The sequence below is a fragment of the Condylura cristata genome, unplaced genomic scaffold (genome assembly GCF_000260355.1).
Source record: "Condylura cristata isolate star-nosed mole 26May11 unplaced genomic scaffold, ConCri1.0 scaffold00013, whole genome shotgun sequence".
Lineage (NCBI taxonomy): Eukaryota > Metazoa > Chordata > Mammalia > Eulipotyphla > Talpidae > Condylura > Condylura cristata.
The window spans coordinates 33,415,537-33,429,797 of record NW_004567114.1 but is presented as its reverse complement, the minus strand read 5'-3'; the positions used below and the strand labels follow the sequence as shown (position 1 = coordinate 33,429,797).

General features: G+C 32.2%; 1 protein-coding gene across 1 annotated transcript in view; it reads right to left on the bottom strand.

Moving 5' to 3' along the window:
* Positions 1–528: 528 nt before the first annotated feature.
* The window catches only part of EXOC5 (exocyst complex component 5), a 41,293-nt gene continuing 27,560 nt past the window's right edge, over positions 529–14,261 (bottom strand). The window contains exons 8-18 of the mRNA XM_004681842.2: positions 14,116–14,160; positions 13,876–14,016; positions 12,606–12,688; positions 11,437–11,646; positions 9,911–10,058; positions 8,340–8,448; positions 7,516–7,636; positions 6,699–6,785; positions 4,259–4,367; positions 3,910–4,125; positions 529–2,745 (exon numbers count right to left, since the gene is read on the bottom strand). Of these exons, the coding sequence (XP_004681899.1) occupies positions 2,557–2,745; positions 3,910–4,125; positions 4,259–4,367; positions 6,699–6,785; positions 7,516–7,636; positions 8,340–8,448; positions 9,911–10,058; positions 11,437–11,646; positions 12,606–12,688; positions 13,876–14,016; positions 14,116–14,160 (1,458 nt within the window). The 3' untranslated portion in view covers positions 529–2,556. The remainder of the gene's footprint in view (positions 2,746–3,909; positions 4,126–4,258; positions 4,368–6,698; positions 6,786–7,515; positions 7,637–8,339; positions 8,449–9,910; positions 10,059–11,436; positions 11,647–12,605; positions 12,689–13,875; positions 14,017–14,115; positions 14,161–14,261) is intronic.

The window sequence follows — 14,261 nt, the reverse complement described above, 5'->3', positions numbered from 1 at the left end:
TATTCCAGGTGACTGTCATTTTCAGTATCATTAGTTATAGAAGCATTTCACTTTCTGTACCATTTTATGTAAACAATATATTCAAGTTTTAGAAAGATAATTTCCAATGTTTTAGAAGATACTTTCAACTTCAAAACATGTTAGTTCATCTGGAATTGTGGTAAACTAAAGAGCTTCTCCTTATTCAAATGTTGGCTAACGTTACTAATATACAAAGTTCTATTACCATTACCTAAAATTTTACCCTCAGCATATGAAATACACTTATTTATTGAGAATCTCCGTTGAGTTATACATTCTGGGCAAATTTTTGTGATGAACATAAATATAAAGATACATTAATAGTCAGAATACAAAGAATTCATGGTGTTTTATACAAAACAATTTTTAGAGAAAGACAATCTATTTTGGCTAATTTCTTAGATAGCCAAGTACTATTTTCTGCTGAAAAAAACAGAACTATGAAAAATCAGGAATATATAAAAAAACCTAAGCAAAAAATAATTTATAAAAACCAATATGAATGTTTTTAAAATGTAAAAATGGAGTGAAATAAAAAAAACAATTGCAGGAATTTGTTTATTGAATATTAATGTTAACACGCCTAAATTAAGTATTCACTTATGAGTTTTATCACTGCCCTATCAATGGACATAGTAGAAAATATTGCACATGACTCAAGCATGGAAATAATAAACAAAATATTTAAGGAACAATTATGTTTTACATTTTAAAACTTAATTCAAACAAAATAATTTGAAGTGCTTCTACAATGTGGAAGTCTTAAAATGTTCTCTCATTTTATTTGATATTTTTTCTTTTTTTTTTCTTTTTTTAAACAAATTGACACAGTGTACAAAGAGTTCAAATAGCCAGTAAAACTACTGCCTTAAAATTGTTGGCTTTAAGTAACAGAGGTATACTTTGAATTCACATCAGAGCTTTCTAAAATGGCAACAATACAAGCATATGACTTTCTCTAGTATCCGAAACTTGTTCTAGTTTTCCATTGGCTAAGGAACAGAAAACTAGACAGTCTTCTAAAGCTGCCACAAAATTGAAAAATGCTTTGATAAAATTGGCATACTTCATTTCTCTTGCTTACCTTGAAAACACTGGGATAAACAGAAAATAAAGGAAATCCAGTCAATAGTAACTTAAACAATAACTAGCTCTGGAGTTGGAAGATTTGGTAAAGTTATGAACATTCAGAAACATAATTTTAAAAGAAAAGCAGTTTTCCAAATTTAAGACAAAAAGCCTACATTAAAGTGAAAAAAATGCTAAGAATGAGTTGAACATTCAAATTTATACGTTCTTATGAACAACACAATGGAAGAGGAAACACTACACATTAAGAATTCTTGCAAAGCAAGTCTATAGAGATTATAGAGTAATGGCCTTTCTAAATTTCCACTTGATGTTTAAAATTTTATAAGTGATTTATTATGTCACCGTAGTAAGCCAATTCAATTAACTACATTCAGGAATTACTTCAGAAATGTTTTGAAAAAGATGACACAAACTATAGATTTGGATAGCAACAAGTCCTTGCAAAGTTCATCCCATTTTAGAATTTACATGCTATTTATCAGTCCCAATTCCTCTTAAAATAGAAGACTACCTGCATGTTTAGTCACTCCATCTTATTCAAGTTTAGCATTAAGACAGAAAAATCTTAAAAAATTGCATCCTGCTAAACACTTTCAGTATTTCACTTCTCATATGCACCATTTAGATTATACCTCACTTTTCCACTTCCCTTATAATATTAAAATAATGAATAAATATGGTCCTTTAGTTAAGGCCCTCCACCTTATCTTAAATGAAATATAAAACAAGGTAGTTACATTAATTTCTTGCTATCATTGGCTTAAAATCTGTTCACCAAATAAGAAATAGTAAACTTTGTTTTTCTTTTACTCAGAAAGCAGATCTATTCTGATCTACTCTCAATATCTACATAAAATTTTTCATCATTTTAGTTTAGTTTATAACATTTTTCTTAGAATAGTATTACTGTACCTCAGAAAAATGTCTAATCAACCAACTATGGAAATTATGCTGAAAGGTTAATTCTTCAGGAAAGCAGCAAAATGTTCTCTAGGGAAACCTACAATAATTTGATTAACAATGAGTGCTGAAATGGTCATTAAAAATGATAAATAATAAGTGTAGTTTTGCTGTATTTTACCTATTAAATAAAACAGGATGGTGAAATATCCCATTTCCCATTGGAGTACGCTAAACAGTAAGGACTAGAACACTGATAACGTATTTGTATTCTGAGAACAACATTGTCCAAGATGAGAACTACATGTATTTTCATAGAATATGAAATCTTTAAGTTCAAAAATGAAATTAAAATTCAACTTCAGGATGAAAAAACAAAATATGGTTAGTAGTGTCCAAATTCAAATAAAATTTCGAATCTAAGTATGGCTGCTGTTTCTCCAGTCATTTTTCCATAAAATGTTGGCTGTATCATAAGAAATCTCCTGTGCTTTCTATCAACCAAGGCCTTTCTATCAACACATTTCTCTTGTAAATTCGACCTCAGCTGAAATGTCGAGCAAGGCGAGCAGATCTATAATCAGCACGAAGTTGTACGAAGGAGTGAAGAATGTTCTTGTCCAGATTAGCAAGTTGTTCTCCTGAGCAGACTTGCTTTAAATTATCAGGGGCAACTACCAGAAGATTGCAAAGTGCATGCAGGGTATCAAAAAGCTGTAATACCAGTGGAATCTGAATTGAAATGAGAAAAGAAAAAAACAATGAAGCAAAATTACTTCCAGTTTTATAATTAGTTCATAAATTCTCACTTAAATACTGTCAGTTAGGACTTAATTCATTTGAGAAAGGAGCTCAGTAGATTCGAATTCTTAAAAATATCTAAAATGTTAAAACTCAAATATTTTAAACATTATTCAAACTTGCTACAATCTTTTTGAAACAATTCGTATTACGTCAAATTTCTTCAATAGTAATTATACTTTATGGTCTAGAACTAGTTATTAGTTTTAGAACTTAAATAATTTTAATGTAAAGAAAAACTGATTTCAGAGAGAGATATATTAAGAAAACATGTTCTCCTAACATGTAGAATATGTTGTATTAGTTATGTAAGTCAACAAGCTTTTGTGGACCAAAACTGAAATATGGCCTATCTAAAATGAAGCACAAAACAAAAATGTATTAATATTGAAAATATGATCATAATTATACTTTTTCTGGCAGGAAATGTTAGCTCTATCTCGCTTCAAAAATCAACTAATTATGAAAGTTTCATTAATGGCTTTGTCAATACAAATTTTTAAAAATTTACTTATTTACATCATTCTTCATTTTGTGCATTTTTTCATGTTGTCAGCTGTAAATCCCTGTGGACTTCCCACCACCAGTTCACCCATGTGTCATCATCAAAGTCCTATGTGCTCTTCCTGACAGAGTTTTGATCCTATTCCCCTCCCCACCCCTGTAAAATGTCTCTGATTTATATTTGCTCATTGTTTTTGTTTTTATTTTTATTACAATTGCTTTTTTTTTTTTTTAAGATTTATTTATTTGTGCATACAGAACTGGAGTACAGGCCAGAGGCTCAGGAGCGGCGAGAGGCTTCACCAGGGACAGAGTGGGGAGCAGAATAGGCAGATCGACAAAGTACACTGCTGAGGGGAGCAGCGGGCGGGTCAGGAGAGGTCTGCCGCGCCATGTGGTCACCTCCGGGGCAGGCAGGGATCGAACTCATGAGGAAGTGGCTTTAGCTTCTTAGTGCTGTGCTTTAACCCGCTGCACCAGCAGGGAGGGTCTACAATTGCTTTTTTTTTCTCTTCCTGATCCAATACAGATTTTTAATGATCTGACTTATGTTGTTGAATCTATGGACAAGTTTGACATTTGTGTACATACCTTGAAGTCTTTGGCACACTTTCTATATTCGGCTACATCACAAATTGCTAACATGCCACCCATACAGCTGTAGGAATATTGTTGAAGATGCTCATAAACAAGTCGGTGAAAACGTACTCCAAGTTCCATCAGAACTGTATCCACATTCTTTCCATCCATGGAATTTTTAATCTTCTCCACTTGTTTTCTTACATAAGCACAGACTTTAGCACAGGCCTGAAAAATTTTTTCTACTCTTATCAAACAGATAATGTACCAATTTATAGGTATAAAAGATATACCAGCAAAAATGTTAACAAAGTATTAACAAAGCAGATATTCTTATAACACATCAAATCATTTTACTCACATTAGTATACTGAATCAAAACATTGTTTTCATCTTCTGGCTTAAAGTCTGTTTTCTTTTGTTCTGCAGCCAAGATGTGCTTCATCTGTCCAATCATACAATTTAAAGTCCTAGAGAATGGAGAATACCATGTATTTGATCTAATTATTTTACATTTACTTTTATTTATCTTACTTTGTTATTGATAGACATGAGAACTTTTTAAAAAGTAAATTCTAAGTCTTGATATCAAAGAATTCTTGGTTTTACTAGCTTCCTACTCAAAACACAGGCAATAATTTGTTTGCCTGATAACTTAAGTAACTATTAACAATCTTAGAAGCCCATCACTTATTTATTTCTTTAATAACTATGGAACTAAAAGGCAAACGATTTACAGAAATACTTGGAGAGAGAGAAATACATAGGACCTAAGAATGGCCAACATCTGGAAGAGCAGGTGAAAGGAACATGAGTTTCATGGGACACATGAGTTTCTAAAAATAAGCAGGAGGTTGTTTAAGTGGTACTCAACACTCAACTGAGAAATAAGAACATGGGTGTGTAGTAGTGTCAATAAAGTTTGGGTTGTGTGATGTGATATTTTTCAACAGCAGTTAGTCACCCATTTATGGATAAAAAAAGAGACTGCATTGAACCACATCTGGTATAGGAGCTGTTATTGTTCAAGGAAATAGTTATGAGGGAGAAAAATCAAGAGATGAACCAAGCACTTTTAAAATGACAAGGAAAGTTAGGAAAAGGAGAAAAAGTTGTCAAAAGATGAAATATTAAGATCTACATTTACAACTGAGGTCAAAAAACATGTAAGCAGAACTGGCAGAATAGAAAATTGTAGGGAGGTTTCAGATTTTGTTAATAATGGTAACAAAGGTCCTGTGGGATACAGGAGCAGGTAACGGAAACAGAGATGATCAAGAAAAATAAATGGGTCACAAACATGACAGCAGAAATGAACGTGAATGAACTTCCAAGGAAAAGACGTTCTGGTAGATGGATACTTGTCTAAAACTATCAGCAAGGATCCAGGTGAATGCTCAGCTTACCTCCTGGTCCCAACACATGAGTAAAGGAATAATAACAACTCACATCACAGATGACTATGGCTTCAAAAAGTCAACTAGGGCAATTAAAGAAACTATACATCTGTAAATCTATACATATTAAGAAGACCACTAGGAAATAAATATTCACATTCTTTTGAAGGCTTATTAATATATCTAATCTCCTCCCTTCCCAAAATAAATTTCAGGTATTTTAAGGAAAAGCAGGAAGAAACAACTTTAGTTAATGAAGAATTTAGGTTAAGAAAATACTTCTTAAAAGTGCTGATTATAACATACATATATATATGTGTGTGTGTGTGTGTGTGTGTGTGTGTATGCATTGCAATGATATTAAAGCAAGACTAAGTATGTACTCATGTAATTCTAACTAAAAGCAAAGGGAGAAACCAGTTTTTAGGATTCTGTTAAGCAGCTAATTCTTTACTAAAGTAATTTGAGTCTCATTTTTGTATTTTCCAGCTTTATTCTTCAATTTTATGTTGCTTTCCCTTATTATCATATTTTAGTAGACCTTGATCTTATTGAGAATATATTTGGAGGTGAGTTGCAAGTGATTTGTTACTAACAAAATTTATTTATTTTCATAAATTAGATTGGATTCCAGCACTGTAACTAATTTGCAAATATGCTTTCTTGAACAGAAGTGAAAGGAGTAGAATTATAGTAAATAAAAGAAGACATACCCAAACCTAGTAGCATGGGCTTTAGAATTTGAGTCCCAGCTCTACCACCATTAACTGTGTGATCCTGAGCAAATTACTTAATTTCTTTAAGCCTCCGTTTCCTCATCTGTAAAATGGAAATAGTATTTCCTACCTAATATATGGAATAATCTGTGCCATATACCTGGCACAGAGCAAATGCTTCATAAATGGTAGCTGTTATCATCAGTCAATATATACTTAACCATCATCTAAAAAATAAAGGACAGAGACCGATAATGTGAATAGGTGATTAACCACAATTAAGTTAACTATATGAAAACTTCTTGAATGTAGTTTGTATTCACTTAGTAGAAATTACTTTTAGATAATTAGTGTATTTGTTTAAAGCATTTCAGATTTAAGTAAGAAAATGATAAATAAAAAGCTTCTATGTTACACACCTGTTTTTAAGGAGTTTGTAGTCTACAAGTGTATAGGGGGATTTACGAAAAATAGTTTTAAATTAATCTGGTTTAAAAGTAAAACTAGACATAGTGACGTGCAGAAAAAACTTAAGAGAATTCTATTAAGGATGAAGGCAAGATGTCAAAATAATACCTAATGCTAGATAGCAAAACAGTGGAATGAAGAAAGGCATTTTTCTTCTCTGAAAACCACTTTCATGTGTTATAAAAGTGTTTTACAATTAAAAAAAGGTAAAATAACTTGCCTATCAATGCCAGTATCCAATTTCATCTCCATTTGTTCAATTATTTCTTTTTTCTTTTGTAGGCATTCAGATAACTTAGGAGAAGAACTGTTTAATATTTAAAGGAAAAAAAAATCCCATTAGTAACCCTAGAATTCCAAAACTTTTTCATATGCATACGTGTAGTTATATATACATATTTATACACACAATCAAAAAATATATTTAATTTGCTCACAAATCCAAGACACACATACTTCCCACATGGCACAGCAGACCTCTCCTGTTTTTGTCCACTGTTCCCCTCAGCAGTGTACTTCACCAATCTACCTGTTTTGCTCCCCACTTTGTCTCTAGTGAATCCTCTCACCACCTGGACCTCTGGCTTGTACCCCAGTTCTTGTATGCATGAGTAAGTAAATCTTTTTAAAAATTCATATAAATCGACAAGGATCTCAATCAAGCCTTACTTATCAAAATCTGTCCCCTTAATCTCATAAAGGATTTTGCTATGTATCTTTATGACAAGTGGGTACAAGTAGACAATGCTTGTTAGATCTTTTGAAGGATGTCAAATTTGCTGAGTTTCAATAACCTACAGGTTCTTTCACATCAGATTTAGGTTTATAAAAATAATCTCTTCAAATCAGTATTATTATCATAGTTGGAAGAGAAAAAAAGGCAAGAAAGAAAAGTTCTTTTCTTTTTTGTTTTCACATTCTCCTGTCCTGTTTGGTATTTTTATGAAAATGTATTACTTGTGAAATTTAACTAAATGATACATAAAATACTGTAATATTCATTGCAATACCAATGACAATCAAATAATTTGACTAACCTTATTAGTGGCATAAGGTGATCATTAAACTGCTTGTCAAAGAGATGAAAAATAGTATTGGCTTGTTGCACAACATCCAAAAAATAGAGATTTGCATTCCTAGAATCTGAAGAAGGAATTCCTAAAATTGTAAAGTATGCATATATTAGAAGTATATTTTAAAAAATTCATCTTGGCCCTCCCTGGTGGCGCAGCGGGTTAAAGCACTGCACTAAGAAGCTTAAGTCAACTACGCATGAGTTCGATCTCCCCTGCCCCGGAGGTGACCACATGGCGTGGCAGACCTCTCCTGGCCCGCCCGCTGCTCCCCTCAGCAGTGTACTTCGTCGATCTGCCTGTTCTGCTCCCCACTCTGTTCTTGGTGAATCCTCTCACCCTCCGCATCTCTGGCCTGTACCCCAGTTCTGTATGAATAAATAAATAAATCTTTAAAAAAAAAAAAATTCATCTTGATACCAGAAAAAGGAATGTGGTTTTATATATGGGACATGAATAAAAGTAACTTCTGTTTTAATAAATCAACAATAACTTTTGTGATCAAAAGAGTAAAATTAAGTTTGTCAATAGCAATTAAAATCCATCCAGTTATTTTATTCTCAAGTTTTCACTATTTACTTGCTGAAATAAACTGAAAAACTAATCAATGAATGAATAATTTTGAAATATTCCTTGTCCTTCCCTTCCTCATTCTCTCATCCCCAATGATTCACATGAGCCATGTATAACTTCAATCATTTTTCTTGTAACAGTCCTTAACAGTTAAATAATGTCTTCATTCCTGGTTCAAAGGAATTTTACACAAAGTATAATAAATCTATACATACCAGCAAGTCCTGTTTCCAAAGCATAATCAATATGCTCAATACATAAAAATTCCACAAGAATTGTAAAAATTCTAAAGGCATTCCTTGGTAAATCAGAAGGATCAGAGAGCTTTAAAATGCAAAACAAAATATATCATTCCTCAATATCTTCCTTAAAAAAAAATCAACATTTTTTAAGACATCAGCTTCATATATAAAGTAGTCAGTTTTTTTAGGTATAACAATAATTTCCTCTCCACTCCTAAAACCTCTCTTCACATATATGCACATACAGTTACAATGCTATTTGTCTACAACTCTCCTGGTTTATAACAGCGCAAAGTTTTCAAACTTGGTTTGCATCCACTACTAATCTGTTAGAGTGAATCAATAGAAAATAAAGTATAATGGACACAGTAAAAACAAGTATAGTTGCAAGAAATACTGTCCACACATACAGACATACCACACACAGACATATACACCCACACACTGGATTGCTAAGTAAAGTGTATTTCTCATTGTGAATCAGAGTAAAAGAGGCTTGAGATCCACTGACTGAACTGGGAGTATTCTAACAAAGCTCAGAACAAAAAGAATTTTTTATTTTATCAGGGTCTGGGGAGGGGGATATCATTAACATATGCGTTTTAAAATATAACAAGTTCAAATTCCAGCTTCATCATTTCCTGATGAAGCGAACCACTGAGGTGTTATTTTACACCTCCATGCCTCAATTTTTTTTTTTTATCTATAAAAAGGGAATAATATTAACAGTACTTACATCCTAGCTTTGAGCTGGAAATAAAACACGAAAATGCATGTTTACGTGTTTGGGACATAATAAGCTTACAATAAAATGTGCTTGTTTTTATCTTGAGAGTGCTGCTGCTGTAATCAGTACCAAAATGATTAGTAGTAGCTATATTGAGGAGAAAATGAAATTTTTCTTTAAAAAGTTTGAAATTTATCTCTCAGTTTTATAATTGCTTCCTCAATTATTTATCAATTGATTTCTGCTATTTGTCATCTCCATTCTTGTACTTTCTCAGTAATGTCTATTTGATGTACATAGGGAGCTGAGGAAGTCTTTCATATATAAATCCTCTAAATCGCCATTGATTATAAATACTGATTTGGTATTGCCCAATTCCCTTTTAAAGTCTTAATAACCATGCTAACCTTTACCCCTTTATCATCTCTCTACCTCAACCATCATATCCTTTCTCTGCTCACTAATGCTCAACAAATGCTCAAAGTCACAAAGAAAAGATTATATATTTCCTCTCCCTATTTACATCCATAAATTCAAAGAGAAAGACAGAAAACTGGCAAAGATATAGAAGTTGTAAACACTATCAACTGAACCTAACTGATAGTTACAGAATGTCTGAGTCGTAAGAAAAATCTTATATACTCAACTTTAAAATTATATTAAAATGCATTTCTATATAATCTTTAATAATCCTATTTCCAAACAAGAACTTCATCTTTTTTTATTACAAAAAAAGTAGCTGTTCTTCACTATAGTGCAGATTTACATCTTAGTAAACACAAGGTCAGTAAGTAAATAAATTTACAATCACTCTTACCCTATGACATCTTTCAAAGGCTTGTTTGGTTTCTTGTAAAAGATTAACCACCACTTCTTGAGACAGGAAAGTTTCCCCATGAGTATCAATACTTGGTCCCAGTGGCAAGTTGGTACGTTGTCTAATTCTCTCTTTCAAATCTTGAATACTAGCGCATCATATCAACAAATGAAAAAAGGACACAACATATATTTCACTTTCAAGCATTCTCAAATTTAGTGCCGATTACACGAACAAAGAAAAATGTACCAATACTCAGGATCCTAAATTTGTAATTTCAACAGTAAGTTCTGTGAAGTAAGGGAAGCACTAATCTCTTAAAAGAAAGCTTTCATTCAAAAAAGTAAGTATATGTGGAGTTACTCAAATCTTTTTCAGTTCTATAATTCTGACTCAATAGACAAAACTCCTAGTTTGGCTTGCTTAGAAAGTAAGCTTTTCCAAATAAGCTAGTATTTCCAAAAGCTAAGTGATTGCTTAAAACTTTAAAATTTTAATAGCTTTTAATATATTTAGTCATTTGTATATCTTGTATATTTCTTCGTTACTAAACAAGAAACATTAAACATAATTTAGTTTTTCTACAGACTGAAGGTCACTTGAATATTATATAGTGGTATCTAATAAAGGTTAGATAATTTGAATATTTATAGATTCCAGTTTATTAGTGAAGTAGTTTTTATTGTTCCTTAGCTTTTCCTCTTCCTTTACTTGCCACAGCATTTTATGTTACCTCTTACTCTTAATTACAGCCTCTTCCCAATCATCATTTAGTGTCTGACAACTGGGCAATTGATTTGGCTGTGTGCATGTGCACTCTAGACTGAGATCAAAAGGCACCACGGAAGTCATTCTGTTTCTAGTCATCCTAGAATCCACCCTAGGTTCCAGAAAGTTGAGATCTGGATAACTATGGTGCCACTATTTCTTTGACTAAATTATTTTCTTCCAGTGTGTAAATAATTGCAGGCTTTGTTATTAATAATTTTATAACCATGTTATTAAAAAGGTCAGGGAACCTAAACTCCTAACTACTGCTGAGGCTTTTTAATACTTGAAGCAACAGGAAAAAATCACATGCTTTCTACTACCTTTTATGATAGATCATTTCAACATGTGATTCAAGAGAAAGTATTTTATCAATAGTATAAATAAAATGGATTAAAAAAATTCTTCGTAGGGCCTTCCTGGTGGCTCAAGGATTAAGACTCAATACTATGAAGCTATCAGCAGCTACTGCAGGACAAATTTCCCTGGCCAAGAAGCTAACCCAGTGCAGTAGACCTCTCCTATATCACCCGCTGTTCCCTTCAGCAGTATATTTCAGCAGATCTGCCTGTTCTGCTCCCCATTATCTGGTGAATCCTCTCATGTCTATATGATGTCTAGCTGATACCCCAGCTCTTGAATGCATAATAAAAATGAATCTTAAAAAAAGTTCTTCATAAAAAATCCCAGTGACATTTGTCCAATTAATAAAATTCGTATCTTTAATTTTAACTATAACATTTAAGAAAAGCACTCACCCTCCTGTGCCAATGGACCTCTTCTGATGATTTTTTGAATCATAATAGCGTTGTAGGATCATTGCACTTCTGCTTTTCAAATATCCAATCTCCACCTCAATATAGTTCTCCAAATAGGAAATGAAAATGGATTTGATAAGCTTAGACAAGAAAGTCTGTTTATCAGTACCTAAGTTAAACTCCATCAACTTGCTGGAAAGATTGGTGGTTCTTTTCATGGAAAAAGGGGAAAAAACATAAATTCATATTTTAGGTATATTTTAATACTATGAAATATATTTTTTCAATAAACTATGTTAAACCACCATTCTTTGAGCCCTGTAATAGTGAGAACAGCTATACAGTTATATAGGGTAGCATGAGTAACATTAACATTAGTTTTGAAGCCTGCCATAAACTCCTAAGGATGACTTAGCAGAGTGACCCTGAACCAGTCTAGAAATGACAACAGTGGCAGACTGGCTCCAAGTATGATCTAATGCCATTCATGACATGAGATCCAAGAAAGAATATTAGCAGGTCTATTCTATATTTTCTTTTATCTTTGTTTATAAGAACTTTCCCCTAATTTTCTGTTTCTCACTACTGAAGATAGGGTCACTGGTGTTGCTTGTTGAAATGGTTACTTTTAAAAACCTTCCTCCTAAAATGACAACACTGAAAATGGCAATTGATTGGAAAACCACTCCATGTGAAGCTTCTAATAAAAATTTCTAAGTGTAACACTACCATTTACCAAAAAAAAGCACAAGACAAATTCTCCCATTGAACTTAAGGCTGAAATTGTCATTTTTTAAGAAGCTGTCATTTCCTTTTTCAATTTCTAAAGTTTTAAGTTCAGACAGTAGTATTATATGAATTCTCAGGGGAAAAAATGAAAGAACAGTAAACTAGCTCATAATAAAAATCAGAATCATAATTCTTAAGTCTTAGTTTAAACAAGTTAAACAAGATTTTATGAAAGCACATTAATACAAAGCATAATATCCAACTCCTAAAGTGAACACAATAAGAATGCTTTTATAAGAATACTAATTTATACAGCCAAGCATTTAATGCTAAAATGGACACTGCCACGACAGTTATTCAAAAATATCTGAATACTTCCTCATATCAATTAAATATAAGAAAACCTAAAATCTGTTATTTTCTAGTAATTAAAAATATACCTTGTATATAGATCATAGAGATTTTTGAGATATTGCTCTGCATCAGACTTCCTACATTCTTCTAACTGGTCTTTCACAAAAGTCTAAAAAAAGAAAAAAAGCAAGTAAACATTGTATTTTCCACCAAGATTTTCTTTTCTAAAAGTACAGTCTTGAATTGTTTATTTAAAAGCCAATGAAAATGTCAACACATAAATAATATACCAAATATTGAAGAATAAAAACTAAGCTTTAAAATTTTATTGTTTCTTATATTTACCTACAGATCTAATTAACCGTAGGACTAAATATTGGTAATTTGAAAATTTCTTTTTATATTGGTCTATCTGATCTCATGAAGCACATTTAACAAACAAAAGAACCAAAAAGAAAATCAATAGACTCAAATTACAAAAAGCATTATTTCCTAAATTGTTATCGGGGTAAAATTAGTATCCACTGAGACATTAATAGGAAGTACTATTAACTGAGAAATGCTATACATAATACCCCTCATTTCTGGAGAAATACAATATAGTACCTTTGAAGGCTATTAAAGAGTCATGACTTAAGTTTTAAAAACAATCACTTATTAAATATTGCTTAATCCAGTGGGAAACATAATTCAGAAAATGTAGCATGGGAGTCAAAATTGTAAACTTCTGTTTTTTTCCTTTTCATGTTAGTCTATTCTACAGATGATATTTTAAATTCTTGTTTAGTTTCACAAATGCCAACAACTGGCCAACAAAGGTAAAAGTCAAGGCTACCCTACTAAAATCTGGTATTATTACTAATAATGTTATTGCTGCTTCTGCTATAATGGTCACACAAACTTTTAAAGAGCTCTGATGACACTTCATGATCTGTTCCCTAAAATCTTGTTAAAAAAAAAAGCAGGGCCTCGCTAGTGGTGCAAGGGGTTCAGTCTCAGTTATGAAGCTATCAACAACAAGTTCAATTCCCAGCCAAGAAGCTGATTCACATGGCATAGCAGACCTCTCATGTCTTGCCCACTGCCCCACTCAACAGTGTATTTTAGTAATCTACCTGTTATGCTCCCCCACTGTATCTCTGTTGAATCCTCTTACCTCCCTGCACCTCTGGCCTACACCCCCGTTCTTGTATGCATAAATAATTAAAATAAATCTTTAAAAAAAGGATCATACTATCATTCTTTCCCCTTCCCTGAAGCAGATCACTACATATACAAACTAAATTACAAAGAACTTTTAAAACAGAGGGGGAAAGTCATGTATTACCTTCAGAAATAGTCAATATTTAAAATTACCTGTAGTTTGATTTCAAACACATTTTGTATAAGTTTTGCCAGTACTGTTTCTGGATTACTAAAGATATCACCAACTTGTTTGTTCACCCGTTGACAGAGTATTGCTGCATCTTCAAATATATCATTTCTCAAGTAAGCACCCTAAAAAAGCAGTTATTTTAAAGTCAGTAAATTTTTAAATGGCTCATAAACAAATTAACAAAATATAATAAAACACAATAAAGTGTACTGCTATGTTACCTCCTGGCATTGTTTTATATAAACATCAACACAATGGGAATAACCCTAAGGAAGAAAGAAAGAAACACATTAACATGGCTCTGGCTCAATTACAGTAACAATAATAATCCCAATAAAAGAATAACTATAGGGCCCTCCCTGGTGGC